The 15,625-nt window shown below is 56.1% G+C and overlaps 6 protein-coding genes across 6 annotated transcripts; 1 reads left to right on the forward strand and 5 right to left on the reverse strand.

Annotated features, from left to right (window-relative positions):
• Positions 1 to 218: 218 nt before the first annotated feature.
• Positions 219 to 1,508, reverse strand: Triagg1_8061 (uncharacterized protein; the record flags this gene model as incomplete). The annotated part of the gene is made up of 1 exon (XM_062902866.1): positions 219 to 1,508. The coding sequence occupies one exon, from the start codon at positions 1,506 to 1,508 to the stop codon at positions 219 to 221; it is 1,290 nt and encodes a 429-aa protein (XP_062752906.1).
• A 537-nt stretch (positions 1,509 to 2,045) lies between these two features.
• Triagg1_8062 (uncharacterized protein) lies at positions 2,046 to 4,132 on the reverse strand (the record flags this gene model as incomplete). The annotated part of the gene is made up of 2 exons (XM_062902867.1): positions 2,046 to 3,787; positions 3,874 to 4,132. 2 exons carry the CDS (start codon positions 4,130 to 4,132, stop codon positions 2,046 to 2,048), a joined length of 2,001 nt encoding a protein of 666 aa, XP_062752907.1.
• A 1,825-nt stretch (positions 4,133 to 5,957) lies between these two features.
• Positions 5,958 to 6,788, reverse strand: Triagg1_8063 (uncharacterized protein; the record flags this gene model as incomplete). Its single annotated transcript, XM_062902868.1, has 1 exon — positions 5,958 to 6,788. One exon carries the CDS (start codon positions 6,786 to 6,788, stop codon positions 5,958 to 5,960), a length of 831 nt encoding a protein of 276 aa, XP_062752908.1.
• A 1,051-nt stretch (positions 6,789 to 7,839) lies between these two features.
• Positions 7,840 to 10,314, reverse strand: Triagg1_8064 (uncharacterized protein; the record flags this gene model as incomplete). Its single annotated transcript, XM_062902869.1, has 4 exons — positions 7,840 to 7,932; positions 8,025 to 10,081; positions 10,155 to 10,235; positions 10,293 to 10,314. 4 exons carry the CDS (start codon positions 10,312 to 10,314, stop codon positions 7,840 to 7,842), a joined length of 2,253 nt encoding a protein of 750 aa, XP_062752909.1.
• Positions 10,315 to 10,794: 480 nt separating this feature from the next.
• On the forward strand, positions 10,795 to 11,656 carry Triagg1_8065 (uncharacterized protein; the record flags this gene model as incomplete). The annotated part of the gene is made up of 2 exons (XM_062902870.1): positions 10,795 to 10,880; positions 10,939 to 11,656. 2 exons carry the CDS (start codon positions 10,795 to 10,797, stop codon positions 11,654 to 11,656), a joined length of 804 nt encoding a protein of 267 aa, XP_062752910.1.
• Positions 11,657 to 12,044: 388 nt separating this feature from the next.
• Triagg1_8066 (uncharacterized protein) lies at positions 12,045 to 15,354 on the reverse strand (the record flags this gene model as incomplete). The annotated part of the gene is made up of 4 exons (XM_062902871.1): positions 12,045 to 13,988; positions 14,099 to 14,636; positions 14,780 to 15,055; positions 15,326 to 15,354. 4 exons carry the CDS (start codon positions 15,352 to 15,354, stop codon positions 12,045 to 12,047), a joined length of 2,787 nt encoding a protein of 928 aa, XP_062752911.1.
• Between the last annotated feature and the right edge of the window lie 271 nt (positions 15,355 to 15,625).

The raw sequence follows: 15,625 nt of genomic DNA on the forward strand, positions 1-15,625 counted from the left end.
GCCGCCATTAGCTGCATGAAGTCGCTATGATGGAATTGCTGGGCGCCGGCCTTAGTAAGCCGAGGTTCATTCGGAGTAGCAGACACCAGATAGCTTTGGCATGAGGATCAGCGCCAGAAATTCATCTCTATTGATGCGATTGATGGAGCAAAACGCATGCTGCATCATTGTCTATGAGTAAACCGAAAAGGAAAAAAAAGGAAAAATAAATGAATCAATCATTTGCCATTTTTACCGCCCTTGCCGCCCTTGCCGCCTTGCTTCTGTTGCTTTTCCTTTTCCTTTTGCTTTTCCTTCTCCTTCCCCTTCTTTATCGCGGCTACCAAGCTCTCTACCTCGGCTGCCTTTTCCTTTTCCTCCTTCTCCTCGGCCAGCTTAGCCTCCTTGGCCTTTTGCTGCCCTCTCTTCTTTGCGGCGTTCTTCTCCGTCTTCTCAATGAGGGCGTCGCTCTCCTCCCACAGCTTCTTTGCTATCTCGTCGTCCTTGATCTCCCTCCGGGCAAAGTCTACCTCCATGCACTCCTTGATGAGCTTGCCGCCGCCGGTACGCCCGAGGTCTCCGTGCATGGCGGCGTACAGAATCGACTGGGCGCCTTTGTGAGGCGACTTGAGCAGGAACCAGGGGATGGCGTAGAAACATATGTAAAGCGCAAGGCCAATGAGCGAGCCTCGGGTCAGCCATCTGCGCGTGCCGGGTGTCCGACTGAGGCCGGGGTCCACAAAGATGACCCGGGTGTTCATGGGGAGCTGATCGGGGCGCTTGTATGCGTCTAGGTGCTTCTGAAAGTAGGAGCCGAAAACATTGAGGGCGAGCTTGCTTCGTGCGTATGCAGAGCCGGGAGACCAGTCCTTTTCCGCATTTGCGAGACCTTCTTTCAAGGAAGGAGATCCAATGTACGATGAACATGTCGCTATGACGACGCGGACGTCTCTATCAAAGGGCTGCGCCTTGAGAGCCGGGCTGAGAATGCTTAGGAGGTGGAAGTTGGCAAGGTAGTTGACCTGCCACATCTCCTCCACGCCCTCTTCGGTGACGGCTCGTTTCCCTCCCGGCGGCGTCATGGTCGATGCGCACAGCACAATCATGTCCAGTCTTCGAGGGGGGGCATTGTCGACCCATTTCGTGGCAAACTTTCTGATGCTGTACAGGCTGGCGAGATCCACCTGCTCTGCGTATATCAGGTGGTTGCCCGTCCTGTCCCGAATGTCCTGTATAAACTCGACGAGAAAAGGGTCGGAGGCGGGGACCTGGGTCAGCAAGATGACCTGGGCGCCGCGAGCTGCCAGCTCGTATGTCACTTCTGCCCCTATCCCGCTCGTTCCGCCCGTGACGATGACGACTCTGCCGTGGAGGTTGCGCTCGGAGGGATTCGACCTGCCCGATGAGTAGAGCTTGAGAAGGACGAGGAATGCGACGGCGGCGACGGCGGAGATGATGTTCCAGGCATTGTCGCGGATGACGGGTGGAAAGCCGTTTTCCAGGAGATAGAAGATGGTTGGCACGGGCATTGCGAATGCAACGGCCTAGTCGTGGGCTGCAGAGGTGGAGGTGGTTTGGAAGAGGGAAGAGTCGGTCAATTCATCGTTTCGGGTCGTTGACAGTGCCTAGGTAAAGTAGCATCTGATGCTGAGAGGTCAAGCAGGAGTTGTGAATTGTTTGGTCGAGGCACAAGTTGTAGGAGGCGATTCAGGTCAGGAGCTCCCACGTGACACAGCTCCATTTATGGCCTCCAGTTGCTTCCATTGTTCCAGAGCATCAGCTACAACTTTTGCTGATTCACGATGGACACATTTCATCAACTCTGAAAATCGACTTCCTCGTTTCGTTTCGCATATATCTTGGGCAATGACGCTTTTGCAAGGTATGCCGAGTGCAGACAACGCTGTAGTTTCAGTGGTTGAGGTGCTAATTATTAGGCTGGTATAGAATACGAACTAACATGACGGAACCGTCTCCGTCTGGGGTATGACCATGAACGCAAAACCCAAAACACAAAACACAAGACGGCATTTTCCCGTAGCTCATCCAAAACAATCATAAATGGCTTAATTCTGCCTTTCCTTCTTTTCCCTTTCCTTCTCCTTCTTTGACTTGTTCTTCTTCTTCTTCTTCTTGTTAATCTCCAGCTTCACAGGGTCGCCTTTTCGCACCCAAATCTCTCCAATGGGGTCGCCCTCTTCCTGCACACAAACCCATTCACCAATGCCATACTCTTCGGGTGCATGACGCATTCCTCGGCCTCCTCCGCCCACGATCAAGTTGCCTGGACGATAGCTCTCATCCATCTGCATGCGGCGGATGACGCTGCCGTGGACGCGGACGTTGTTGGGAATGTCTCGCACTTCTCCGCGTGGCAGTGGCCAGTTGATGGGCTTCCAAGTCCCGTCGGCCTGGAGATCCATTCGGCGGAATGGCATCCACTCCATCATGTTCCAGGCGGTGACGGCCATTGTGGAAAGGCCGCCGCCATAGACGAGCGAGTCGTGGATTTTCGCGAGATGTGCCTTGTGCATCATCTCGACAAACGTCTTCTTGAAATCGTGGTCGTCCTCGTCGGCCATGGTGTCTGGGCTTGAAGGTGCCAATGGCTCTGCTTCCTCTTCGCCATCCCGATTCACAAGAATGTCGGGCCCTCTCTCTGGCCCTCTCCGGCCGTTCTTGACGCCGGCGCTGCCAAACTCGTTGTACAGGTCAAAGCAATCCAGCTCCTGGACCTTTTCCAGATCGAACTTCAAGCCGGCACGGATGGCTTCACGGACCATCCATATCAAAGGCACATGGCTTGCATTCTTGCTGCCGACGAAATCGGTCTGCCATCCGCCCCCAACGTCGCCATGGCCACCGGCAAACCATACTTCGTCAATGTCTTGTTCGCCGCTATCCTCAAACTCCTCGACAGAAAGCTGATCCGAGGCATTGCAGCCAGTCACCGACAGGCGGCGGTCTGGGCGAGCAGCAGATCTTGACCTGGCTCTATATGGCATATACTTGTTGGTTTGTGGATTTGCCGACGACGGCCGCCCGTCCGCTGCTGTCGACTGTTGGCTGGGCCGTCTGCCTCGGCCTTGGTTATGCATTATTTCTCCGCCGTCTACTTCTCCACTGTATTCATCGTCTTGGTTATGGCCCAGCATGTGGCCCAAGTCCTTCTTCCAGTGGCCGTGCGTATTGCGGCGGCGCTTGTTGTTGTGTTGCTGATACATCAGGTCCTGTCGAAACTTGGCACGTCGCTCATCGATACTAACTGCATGCCGGATGACTCTGGCACTACTACGCGCCGTGTACGGAAACTTGCTTCGCTGCATCCATGCTGTCTCAAACCGAGGCACAGAGTTGACTGTATCGAACAGACCTAGGAATCGGATCCTGCCCACTGGTCGCGAAAAAGTCTCACGGAAGCCTTTCATGAAGTGGTACATCTCATGCTTCTTCTTCTCTTCTTCTTCGGCAAGCTTCTCATCTTTGTCGCCACCCCGGCGACTCTGCCAGTTGGCGAATGCCTTCCAGGCGAACGACACCATTTCTTCGTTACCGTGAGACAGGAGACCGATGTAGTCGAGCATCTCAGCCAAAAAGCGGGCAATGTATGAGCCGCGACTGAAGCCAAACATGTAAATGTCATCCCCAGGATTGTAAAAGCGCATGAGGAAACGATAGCCCCCGACGACATGTTGGTCAAAGGACGAACCAACCGCCGAGTCTTTGGCTTTCTGATACCATGACCGAATCCGCCCTTTCAGACTAGTGTGTGAAAGTGAAGAGGACACAATGTACGTGCCAATACCAGCTGGTGAATAGAGTCAGTTGTGCGCAAGTTGAAGATTCGTTCATGGCAACTCTGGCGCGAGCGCGCACGCGTCGCCAAGCACTTACGCTGGTAGTAATGATACTGATCATCTGCAGTGCGATCAAGCATCCGGAAGATCTTGAGAATGTTGCTGTCGCTGTCATCGCCGTGGAATTTGTTGCCCGTGCCGTCGAAACAAAGAATCAGCTTCCTCGGGGCTCTGTTCTGCGGCGTCGGACTTGCTGGACGCTCCATGATGGCTGCGTTGATGTAGTCTAAGCTCGAACGGCCCTTTGGGTGCTCGGCCGAACTTGGATCCAGCATGCTCATGCTCCCAGAAGCCATGGCCAGTTATATGTGGGCTCTTTAAAATCAATCTGACCAAATGGGCAATGTGGATGATGAGGCGGAGCCAGGGGATTTGCCTGATCAGAAATTAACGAGAAAAGCTAGGCACTGGAAATAACCATAAGCACGGGAGGGGGCGCCCGCGGCTTATTATTAGTACTTTTGCGATCATGAGCGTGGCTCATCGTTGGACGGCTCATACGCATGACTCTGCAGCTCGTCGTTTGTCTGGGAATCTCGCATTAGCCTTGGGGCTCTCTCCGGGACACAACTTTGCTCTGTCCATCTCGGCCGTGTGGAGCATCTGCGAGGGAGAGGCTGAACTCCAGCCGGCTGAAGGGCGCTGATCGCTTCCCTGTTGAGATGGAGGAGCTGCACGTCTGTCAAATGCCGGGGACTAGCGACCAATGGGGGAGACGGCAAAAGACCCCTTTACTCAGGGATTGGCGGAACACCTTGATATTCAAGACATTGCGCATGAGAGCGGGGAAAGGTCGCAGAAGAGCACATGCATGTCTCAGTGCTGCTCAGAGGGCGAGCCAGTGAGCGACGATGGGCTTCGGTGGTGATAACGCGGGCAACTCTTCCGCCGAGATTATTCGGCCAGTCACACGCGGAGGATGTGGAACAAATGCGGACATCTCTTGCTGCGGCTGAGGTCGGACCGCAGATTCAAGGAAGCAAGGAAGGTTGTTGTTGTTGTTGTTGTTGTTGTGTACATCGTCCAGCCGCACGACGCCATCCGGCGCTTGTCTTTCGAGCCCGTTGTCTCGTCCATTGGCGCCATTTGCTGCCTGGTTTTCCGTGTGGAACGGCACACCGTCTCTGTCTTTCCTTGCCTGTCGGCCGCTTCCATGGCCATTGACGGGAGATTTTCATGACGTGAGCTATTGTGCAACACATGTGCCGGAAATTGTGCTACGGTTGTCCACGCCTTTCTCCCCACGATAAGAAGGAGACGAAAAAGAATCTCTTGGCAAGTGATATGGAGTTGATTCGTACAAGCACAAGCAATCGGCGTGAACAAGGCGGTATCGAGCTTCGAGATGCCCTCTTCTGCGGAAATGGCCCAAGTAATGGTCGGGGCTCCGCAACGGGCCGTGCCTAGAACTCTTTGGGCGCAAGAGTAATTTCAAATGCAGCCAAGGGTTGCTCTCAATGGGTTAGCTGCAGAATTGACTCTCCACCCCCCTGTTGGATCTGTCAGTTTGCGACATTCTGGTTCTGGGCTTTGATACGGTGTGTTTGATCGCGATTCCCTTGGCTAGGCTGTGGTCGATCGGCCTAGCTGGATCCTTTCAATCGACATACAGCAGGATATCGGGATGATTCGCCTTTGATGAATGCCAAAGAGGGGAGTCTAAAAGAGGTGTGTGTACGGTGTGTTTGAGTGTGGCGAATAAGACACTCCCAGCTTGCCGGGTCTCAATCTAGATGGGAGAATTGACACGGAGACTGGGAACTTTGTAACTGTCCAAACAGCGCTGCGGCTCCATTACGACTGGACGGCTGAAAAGTAACTGCACCCCAATCTCTTTCTGGTGCAGAATTGTGATCCATGTACGAGTACAGTAGCGTGCATGGAGAGAATGTTTTCAGGGCAGAAAACAGAGCAGATTTTGCTTATACGGACTGCTACACCGATACTACAACGAGTCATATGTACATCCCAAGGCATGCAGGACATGCCGCCGGCCTTGATCGATTGCATCACCAAAACGCCAAATCCAAGACATTCCCGCCCAACACTTTCCTCTCTCGTCCTGGTGTTGTTTGAGGGATAGGGATCATGTTGGTTTGCACCGCACCTCTCTTTCCAATCTCACAGCTTGCTATCCTTCCAGATGGGCTTTCTCTTCTCGACAAAGGCCCGCACGCCCTCGGTCATGTTGGCTCCGCCGTCCATCTTGGTGTAGATGTCGGTCAGAATGCGGTCGGTGGCATCCTTGGGGTTCTCCGCCTCCCAGCCGCTGAGGAGGCCCTGACGGGCCACGATGATGGAGTCTGGCGAGTTGTTGGCAAGCTCAATGGCCCATTGGAGGGCCTCGCCGACGACGTCGCTCCCGCGGGCAATGACGTGGTTGACCAGCCCCCAGCGAAGCATCTCGTCGGCCTTGTAGATCCTGCCGAGCAGAGCCATCTCGGAAGCGCGCTGCATGCCGACGGAGCGGATCAGGCGAGGCAGCGCCCCCTGGATGGGCACGACGCCCCGGGCCACCTCGGGCAGGGCGAAGCGCGCATCGACCGAGGCGATGACCATGTCGACGTTGAGAATCATCTCCATGCCGCCGCCCAGGCACAGGCCGTTGACGGCGGCGATGATGGGCTTCTTGCCCTGGCGGTTGCTGAGCCCGCCGAAGCCGGCCTCGGGCGCCTTCTTGGACGGCTCGTCGGGGTTGGCGTTGCGCTCGTTCCACTCCTTGAGGTCGGCGCCTGCGCAAAAGGCTCGCCCCATGCCGGTGATGACGGCGCATCGCAGCGCGGGCTCGGCGTCGTACCACTTCCACAGGCGGTCGAGCTGGCCGTGCATGTCGTGGCGGATGCAGTTGAGCTGCTTGGGGCGGTTGATGGTGATGAGCAGGATGTGTGGCCGAGGCGCCGTGATGATGACGTCCTCGACCGCGGGCGGCGAGCTCATGATGGAGATGGCCATTGTTGCTGTTGCTGTTGCCTTGGACTTGGACAAGGGGGCAAGCGAGGCTGACGGGGCAAAGTAAAGGCAAGTGGCGACGGCATGTAAGTGCCAGATACTACTCGATACTGCACTGCGGTGACCGGCACCTTCGACTATCACGGTGTCTTTGCCGCTTGGTCTGTCTCTCTCTCTCTCACTCACTTTCTTCTCTCTGCCCCTTTTTTCGCCTTGTTCCTCTTTCCCTTATCTCATTCAGCAGATGAAACACAATGAGACGGTCCTCAAAAGGCGGCAAGGCTGGTCATGGCCGCTGTGACACGGCTCAGAGTTATCGCGTCGAGTTGTTCGCCAGCGCCCTTTTGACGCGGTAAGTGTTGGGCTCAAGGGGGGGGATTTTGGCGGTAATCGGCTCTCCCCGCGAGTAAGAAACAGAGAGTAAGCGGCTGTTACTCGTTACGCGCTCTTTGGAGACGTCTGTGTGGGGCTGATGTGACCCCCAGCCTCGGCTCTCGGTTTTGGTGAGGCTCGTGGCTTCTCCTCATTTGTTCTTGAGCTGAGCTTACCGTTTTGTGATGACGGGATGTTGGTTGGTGAGTATTGCTGACGAGTTAGAATCACGGGGTTTATACGGCTGATTCGAGCATGGATTAATCAATCAATGATGATGCAGTGTCATGAACATCAAGCACACGATTCTAGCGGTTCCCTGAAGAAATTGGCCATTGTTTATTTACACAACAGAGAAATCCTACACGATTTTTCAAAGCCCGGGGTCTGTTTCTCCCAAAAAACACCCTAGTTGTACATACAAGATTGATGGATTTTTTTTTGGTTCCCATTTCCTATTACTGTCCTCTTTCACATCTCTCCATATTTGCATCTCTACTTGGGAAAAAAGAAGACGTGATTTCGGAATGGCGCCCTGTATCGTTCTCTCCTCAACAAGAAAAAAACAATTCCACAAGACGCCAAAAAGAAAGCAGCAGAATTAAACGCAGAGAGTTAGTAGCTCATTAGAAAACAACCCCCAAATCTCCATGGAGGTTGTTTGTAGTGTCACGTCCCCTCTTTACGCCGGCAAGCCTCGCTTCTCGCACTCGGTGAAGAAGATGAGCATGCGCCAGAGCTTCTTGACCAGATCCTCTGCTTCGTCGTCCAGGGCCTGTTAAACAAAAGCAACGATTAGTTCTCCGAGTACTTCTCCGAGAAGAAACAAAAGAAGATGGGGAACGGCATCAAAAAGAAAAGACTCACCCCCTCGAGCTCCTCCACCAAGGCGCCCGCCGTGCCATGTTTCCGCAGATGCTCCTCCACGGCCTCGACCAGCATCTCCTCCTGCACGCCGAGATACTCGACAATCTTCTTCTCCACAAACGGCCGCAGCTTGTCCCGCACCACGGTGTCGTCCATGAAATCCCACTTGACCTCCCACGCCCAGAGCCCGTCCTTCTCCGACGGAATCTCCTGCGCCAGCGCGCGCACCGCCTGCGAGATTTCCTCCTCCGTCATGCCCGCCGCGCCCGAGGAGGCGTCCAGCTGGATGGGGATGAGCTGCCGCTTCGTCGACTCGACTTCCTCGTCGTCCAGGAGACCCTCCACCTCGGCAATCGTGCGTCGTTGAGGGGCCGCTCGTGAGGCTTGAGCTCGCTGTGCCGCCGCGCCGAGCGACAGCTTGAATGGCTGTGGTGCGGCGGCGGCGGCGGCAGCTTCGCGCTGTTCCATCTCCCGGGCCTGCTGGTCCAGGAAAGAATCCGCCATGCCGCGCGCCTGTTCTAGCCTGGCCTGCTCGCGGTCTCGCTCCACCTTTTCGGCCTGCCGGTCGGCTTCATCTCTTGCCTCTTCCTCAGCCCGATCAGACGTTCGTTTTCTCGCCCAGCCGCCGTGGTCTCGGTAGTAGTTGTGCGTTTTGCGGGTGGCCTCTCGCTCATCGTCCCACGTCTTTTCTCTCTCCAGCTGCTCCTGTTTCCTTCGTTCGAGGGACTCCATGTCGTGCTTTTCTCGCTCCCGTTCTCGCTCCAACGCTGCCTGCCGTGATCGCTCTCTGTTGACCCATTTCCTCTCTGCTTCCGCGTACATCTTGTCATCTTCGGCTTTGCGCTCAGCCTCGCGTCTCCTCCAGAGCTCGTCATCGCTTGCGTCGGTGTCCTCATCGTCGCGTCTTGTAGACCCATCTGCGTTGTTCACCCCTCCGTTGACAAAGGCCACTCGGTTCGGTCCATTTTGGCCCTTGGGTCCGACTGGGGCGTTTGGTACGGAGACTCCACGAGGGCCCAGCGGCACATTGTTCGAGTTCCTCGGCGGCGAGGCCAGCCTTGACCGGGCTGCGCCATTGCGGCGTCGTTCGCTTTCTTCCAGTTCCTCTTCTCGCTGGAGACGCTCCATATCCCGTTGGTTGCTGCGCTCACGGAAAGCCGCAATCTCTCCTGCAACGACCTCTCGCATCTCAGGTGGGATGTCCGCCAACTCGTCTTCTTGCGCCAGGGGGATGTTGACCACCTCAACGTTCTCCTCGGCATCCGTATTCCCCATAGCAACATCGCCATTAACGTCGGTAGTGTCGACAACAGGGGGGTAGAATAGCTCTCGAATCACTGACTTGAGGGCTGCGCGAGCCTGCTCTATTCTCTGCTCCAGGGACGCATCGTCTCCCTTGTTCTCCTTGTACGCCTCCAGGTAGCTCAACGACGTAGGGTCAACAACCACTTGCAGCTTCGTCTTTTCCACATCATCAAAGCTGTCGTCGGCCGGCGGGTCGCTCGAGCTGGGCTGTTTCCTGATGGGGATTTGCACCTCTTCTTCGGTCAGGAGCTTGACGGCAGTTGCCACGGAATCAATGTCCTCGAACAGAGCGAAGCCAAACTTGGTTCCCTTTCGATCCTCGGACACGCTGTCGGACGGGTCCCAGCGCTTCAGCTTGCCGACGGCCCCAAGAAGCTTCTTCGTGCCCTCGTCGCCGCCCAGTCCCTCTGGAATCTGGTGTAGAAAGATGGTTCGCAGCTTCTCCTCGCTCGTCGGTGGAAGAAGCGTCTGCATCGTCTCCCTGGCCGCCATTCGCCCCTGCTCCGACCCCCTCTCCATCCCAAGCCCAGCTCTTCCTCCCGATTGCGCAGGTCGGTCGTCGGACCTGCCGCCACCGGCTGAGGCTCCTGTGCCCAGTCGAATCACGGGGGCATTGAAGTTGATGTTCGGCATGTTGGTCGGGGCTTGGAAAGCAGGCAGACCACTTGGACGATTAGCTTGAGGCACGTTGGCTTGCTGGATGCCCGGCGGGGGGGCCATTCCCGGAGCGGGAGACATGCCTGGAGGAGGTCCTGAAGAGAGAGAGAGAAACAGTCAGCGGCGAAACCAAGGAGAGAAGCAAAAAGAGGAAAAAGACAACCGTACCTAGCCCAGGAGGAGCGGACATGCCAGGCGCCGCGCCCGGATAGCCATAGCCAGGAGGCGCGCCATAAGGATTGTGCGGTGCTGAAGCTCCGTTAGCGGATCTGTTGTATCGTCGAGACTGTCCTCGGCCTTGAGTACCTCCGTAATGGTTGTAGGCCATGCTGACAAGGCTCTGCGGCTAAGAGCAGCGTCACGCTGGCAAGTTGCAGAGGCGGATTGGATTGTTTGCGTCAGACCAACGCTGGCACCTAGAAGAAGAGAATAAAGGGTCAAGCAGAAGGGGAAAAAAGAAGAGTCCCAGCAGTCAGCAGCTCTTCGCACAAGCAAAATCTCCAGATGCAGCAGCCTCAAATTGAAGGGTTCTCGGCTTGCATTGAGACGTGACGGCAGGCGCGATTGTTGCCACAGAGCAGCAGCATCAAGTTCCTCTTCGCGAAAGAGATTCGTGCTGATCTGAATATGTCCAGCTTTTCGCAGATTTTTTTTTTTTCTTGTTTCGTCGTGGTTGATATGCAGAGGTGCGAATCGCGGCTTCACGGCTGGGATTCCTGGTTCTGCGAGATGTACCCACTTTGGGAGGCCAGGCCCGCATCAAAGTTGATCCGCCCGCAACTTTTTGCAGCCGCAGCGAACTTTCAAGATGTGGGATGTCGATGCCTGCATGATTCAGGACTGGAGAATTGCTGGAGCCATTGCGTCGGCATTGCGAATTGCAGCAGCATGTGCGTGATTGATGTCTGATCTCTTGCTGGAGAACAATGTACTGATTCGGATTCCATCGCAGGGCCGCAACCTCGAGATACGGCAGCATGATGCTGTCCAGACTCGCCGCCCCAGCGCAAGCCCGCGCCTTTTCCACATCACTGGCCGTCCGATTCAATGCGTCCAGATCCGTCTTTGACGATCGAAGAAACCCTCTGGTCGGCAACTTTGTCCCTCCCGCACCGGCACCGAAGCCCGTCGTCCCCCCAAAGGCTCGCTCTGAACCAGCCTCGACCGATTTCGTCCCCCCTCCCCCTCCTCCTCCTCCTCCTCCTGCTGCTGCTGCCGAGTCAGAATCGCCATCAGCCTCAGCCTCAGCCTCAGCCGAGGAAAACCCAGCCTCTTCATTCCCTTACACGGCAGCCGACTCCTCCGCCCCCTTCAACTTCGACATTGCCGAAATCGTCGCCGCCCGATCCGCCGCCTACGGCCAGTCCCTCAACGTCGGCGACCCCCTGCTCCGCCCCAAGATCCGCACCGACGCCGTCACCGGCCGCACCGTCTTCATCAAGGACCGCCTGTCGCCCACCTCGGCACCCACCCCCGCCGTGGCCATCCGCGTGCTGGAGAGGATGTGCCGGGACCAAAAGGTGCGGAACAAGTACCACTCGCAAAAGTTCCACGAGAGAAAGGGTCTGAAGAAGAAGAGGTTGAGGAGTCAGCGGTGGAGGGCGAGGTTTAAGACGGGATTCAAGGCTGCTGTCAACAAGGTCTTGGAGTTGAAAAAGCAGGGCTGGTAAACAGGCGGCGGTTGCATCCGTGGTTGTCTCAATATGCCATGTATGACGAGGGATTGACATGTGGTGAAAAATGGGCGAAAAAGGGGGGGCTTGAAATGGTATATTTGGAAACATGAGGAAAGTTTTCATGAGATAGATATACATGTACAATACGATAGATGGGATTGGCACGCCCTGACATGCAAATATATGAGGTGCTATCATGACAACAAGGAGTCTTTGAATCTATTGTTTGTGGCCAAGTCTATACTGTGCTTCGTAATCGTTGTTTTCCATTCCCGAGATCTATTGGTAACTTCTATATACGCCCAAACGCTGAAAAGTGTAAGAAAAGAAAAAAAAAAAAAAAAAAGATGCCAAGTTCACATCGTCAGAGACAACATCAGTCTCACTTCATGCTCACCCCGTTCCACTCTGGAATATCAGCCCATTCCTCTCTCGTTGGGCTTGGCTGCAAGCTCTGTCCAACCTTGGGTCGCGATCGGAAGACGGCCTCGACGTCCTCCTCCTCGGCCAACTGCTCCAGCAGAAGCGTCGTTTCGTTGATTTCCTCCTCGTCCACCCTTGGAAAGTAGCTCGTCTCCTTTCGTGGGGGCATCTTGGCCCTCCTCTGAGACCTGCGCCGCTCCATCTGTGCCTTTTGCTGCGCCTTGTCAAACCCGGCCATGCTTCGACGGGTCCGGCTGGCGAGATCCTCGGAGTAATCTGGCTCCGCAGGCTTGGTGGTGACCGGTGTGATGGGAGTGGGCGGGTCAAGCTCCTCGTCCTCAAAGCACAGAGATTTCTTACGGCTCATTGAGAGTCGAGTGCGCTCAGCCAAGGAGAGAGTGTGTCGAGGCTTGGTGCGCTTCACGGGCGACGGAGTCGAGTTTTTCCCGGGAGACGTAGAGCCGTCCGCAAACTCCTTTGTGGGCGAAAACCGTGGCGGGCTATTCGTTTTATGTTTGGCAACAGGCCTTGTTTCTTCGGGTGACCGACGGCGCGTTGGCGTGTCATAGCCCGAAGGCTTTCGCTGAGGAAGAATAGACGGGGGAGTCGCAAGCGGCGATTCTTCAATCTGAGTCAGGTCGTAGGTGCTTCGCCCAGGAAAGTTCTTCTGGGCCGACGACCACACGGTATCCACGCCACCAGAGAGCTGTGACAGGCTTGGTCGAGAGATGACCGGTCTTACGGCACGAGCGGGAGCGGTAAACTTGTCCTGCAGGGACGAGAACGACGTGACAGAGCTGTCTGCGCGAAACGCGCTTTCGGCGTCCTCCAGGTCGCTAATCTCATCATCATCACCGCCCTCAAACGATGAAGTTGAATTGAGGCGACGGTCACGGCGATCCTGCTTCACAGGGGTTCGCTTCCTGACGAGAGAGGCAATGTCGACCTCCTTGGTTGCGATTTTGCCCAGGTCGTATTTCAGATCCGAAACCAATGCAGCATAGTCATCCGACATCTGAGGCGCATGCTGAAACAGCGCAACCCTGGTGGACTTGTTCCTTCTCCCGGTCTGCAGATCCAGGTGAGCGGTGAAGCCGAGGTCGATGCCCTTGGCTTTGGCGGCAGTGGCTCTGGGCTTGGCCGGCATGGGCCTGGCCTCGCCAAACGTGTTCCGACGAAAGGCATCCCACTTGCGGAGCCTGTCTCTTTGCATCTTGACCCGGCTGTCCAGCTGCTCCAAGAGGCCGACGTCGTTCGTGTCCAGTTCGTCAAGCCGGCCCTTCTGGGCTCTTCTCCAGACGCGGTCGAACTTGGTAGCCATGAGGCCGCCGTGCTTTGGATCTCCGGACAGGAGAGTCTCCATCCAGGCCTCGCTGCCTGACCAATTGTGGTGCACAGTCCGCCGCATCTCGGCCCTGGCATTGTCAGAGACGGATTGGCCAGCACCGTCCATCTCCTTCATCTCAAGGACTTCTCGTCTGCTGATGATATCATCTTCTTTCTCGTCCAGCACCACGGCAAACTCCTTGAAGCGAACCCTAGCCAGCTCTTTACGTTGCAGGAGCTGTCGCATGGAGGCCTTGTGGGCCATGGACAGCGCAATCAGATGGGACTTCTCGCTCTTGTAGCCCTTGTTCTCAAAGGCAAGCTCAATGGCGGGTGTGATGTAGCCGCGGCTGGCGGCGAGGCTGTCAGAAACCACCTTTTTCAGGACCGCGGTGGAAAAGAAGGCAAGGACCTCTTCCAGCCTCTCGCCCTTGCACTCGTCCAACATGGTCTTGCGGATGATGGTGTCCCGCCCGAGGTCGCCATTTTTCTTGGCTTGCTCGAGGGCCCTGACGAGCGCGGCGCGCAGGTTCACAGACTGGAGCTGATCGACAGGTGGGTAGAAAGGCTTCAGCTTCTGTTTGGGAGGGATGGGGTATTAGCCATGTCAAGTTCACCATGTCACATCATCGGAGACGTCAGTCGTCTTAGCAGTCAAGGAGGAGGAGGAAGAAAAAAAGTACGCACATTCGCCGCCTCGTCCGGATCCCATATGACAAACAGCTGATACAAGGCCCATTCTACGCACTGTACTCGCCTCTTCTGGTCCTGCAGGGTGGTGCCGGATGCCGCGAACGTCTCAGCCGAGATTTCGGGCCAGTCAGGGAGCTGGTCGAGATCCAGAAGCTTGATGTTGGTGAGGAACAGCGACAGAGAGGCCGGACCTGCAACATTGAGGCCCGAGCCCGCATTGGACTCTGCAGGGGCGGCGCTGGGCGGGATCTGAAGCGCTTCAGTCTTGGGCCTCGCAAGGCTTCGCACAGGTCTCGCAAAGGCTGCGGCAGCAACCGCTACGGCGGCGGCGGCTCGAAGGGGTCTGCTGCTGGCAGAGGGCACGCGAGAGGTACGCGTCCGAGTATGGAGCTGGGTCTGCTGGACGACAGTCGCCATATCGGCACCCTCTTGCGGCTGCCGCAAGTATGACGACGGTGATGCAGACGGATGATGCAAGCGAGAGATGTTTTGCGTTGTCTTTGCTTGAGCTGGTGCTTCCGCTCCTTTCGGCCTGCCTTGATCTGGGGAAGACCTCACAGGGGAGACGGCTTGAGCAGAAACTTGTGCTATGTGATGGGAGAGGGAGAGAGGCTGCTCAGCAAGCCGGGGATCCAGCTTAGATGTTGGAATCAGAGGGCGAGGGGACTGGGGCACCCGAGAAGCGCGCAATTGGCCGTCGTCACAGAATCAGAATCAGCAGCAGAATCAGCAGCATCGTCGTCGTCGGGCTCGCAGTTGGGATCTCGCTCGAGGTATCGCAAAGTACCAACGGAGTCGGACGTGAGTGGCTGCGGGAGAAGGTCGAGGTTGGAGGTTGTGGAGAGCTTTGGGTGTTGGAGCTGCGACAGAGGGGAGACGAACGGGCCATTCAGGCACAGCAGGGGGGCCGTGGGCGTTGCCAGCAGGGCCACAGCGGGCTGGCAGTGGGCGCTAGTGGGCTGTCAGTGGGTTGGCAGTGGATGCGGCCCGCCAACCAGCGCATCACAGGTGTCGGTGAGCGCTGCACAGTGCACTAGCTCCGGGGGGGGCAAACCGCCCTGCGAGTACGAGTATAAACGGGCAGTGAGCTGTCCCGCATTACAGCATGGCTGGCCAGTGTGTTTATGAACACTTCACCTTGCGTGTACATGTCGTGTGCATGCGTGCAGCGCACATGGCCAATCAATGACTTGGTTTCCCCATGGAGCAGCTCGTATGTACTCGTATGGGGGTGAATTGGCATCGGGCATTGGCTTATGAAGGGCGAGTGATGTGGTTGTGGCAACGGGGGGGGAGAGCATTTACTGAATGAAGAATGAGGAGAGCATTGATGTGAGCGTGGCAATGAATGATAATGACAACACAGTTGACGGATACAGTGCACCACATGCACATTAATCGCATCAATTGATATTCTGTCGAGATGTAGCTTTATGTACTTGGATGGGGAATGGGGATGGAATGGGGAACGAATGTTGATGCCTATGTCGGGTTGGTACTAATCAAAAGCAGCGATGGGGG

The sequence above is a fragment of the Trichoderma aggressivum genome, assembly GCF_033847375.1.
Source record: "Trichoderma aggressivum f. europaeum strain CBS 100526 chromosome Unknown scaffold_038, whole genome shotgun sequence".
NCBI classification, from domain to species: domain Eukaryota; kingdom Fungi; phylum Ascomycota; class Sordariomycetes; order Hypocreales; family Hypocreaceae; genus Trichoderma; species Trichoderma aggressivum.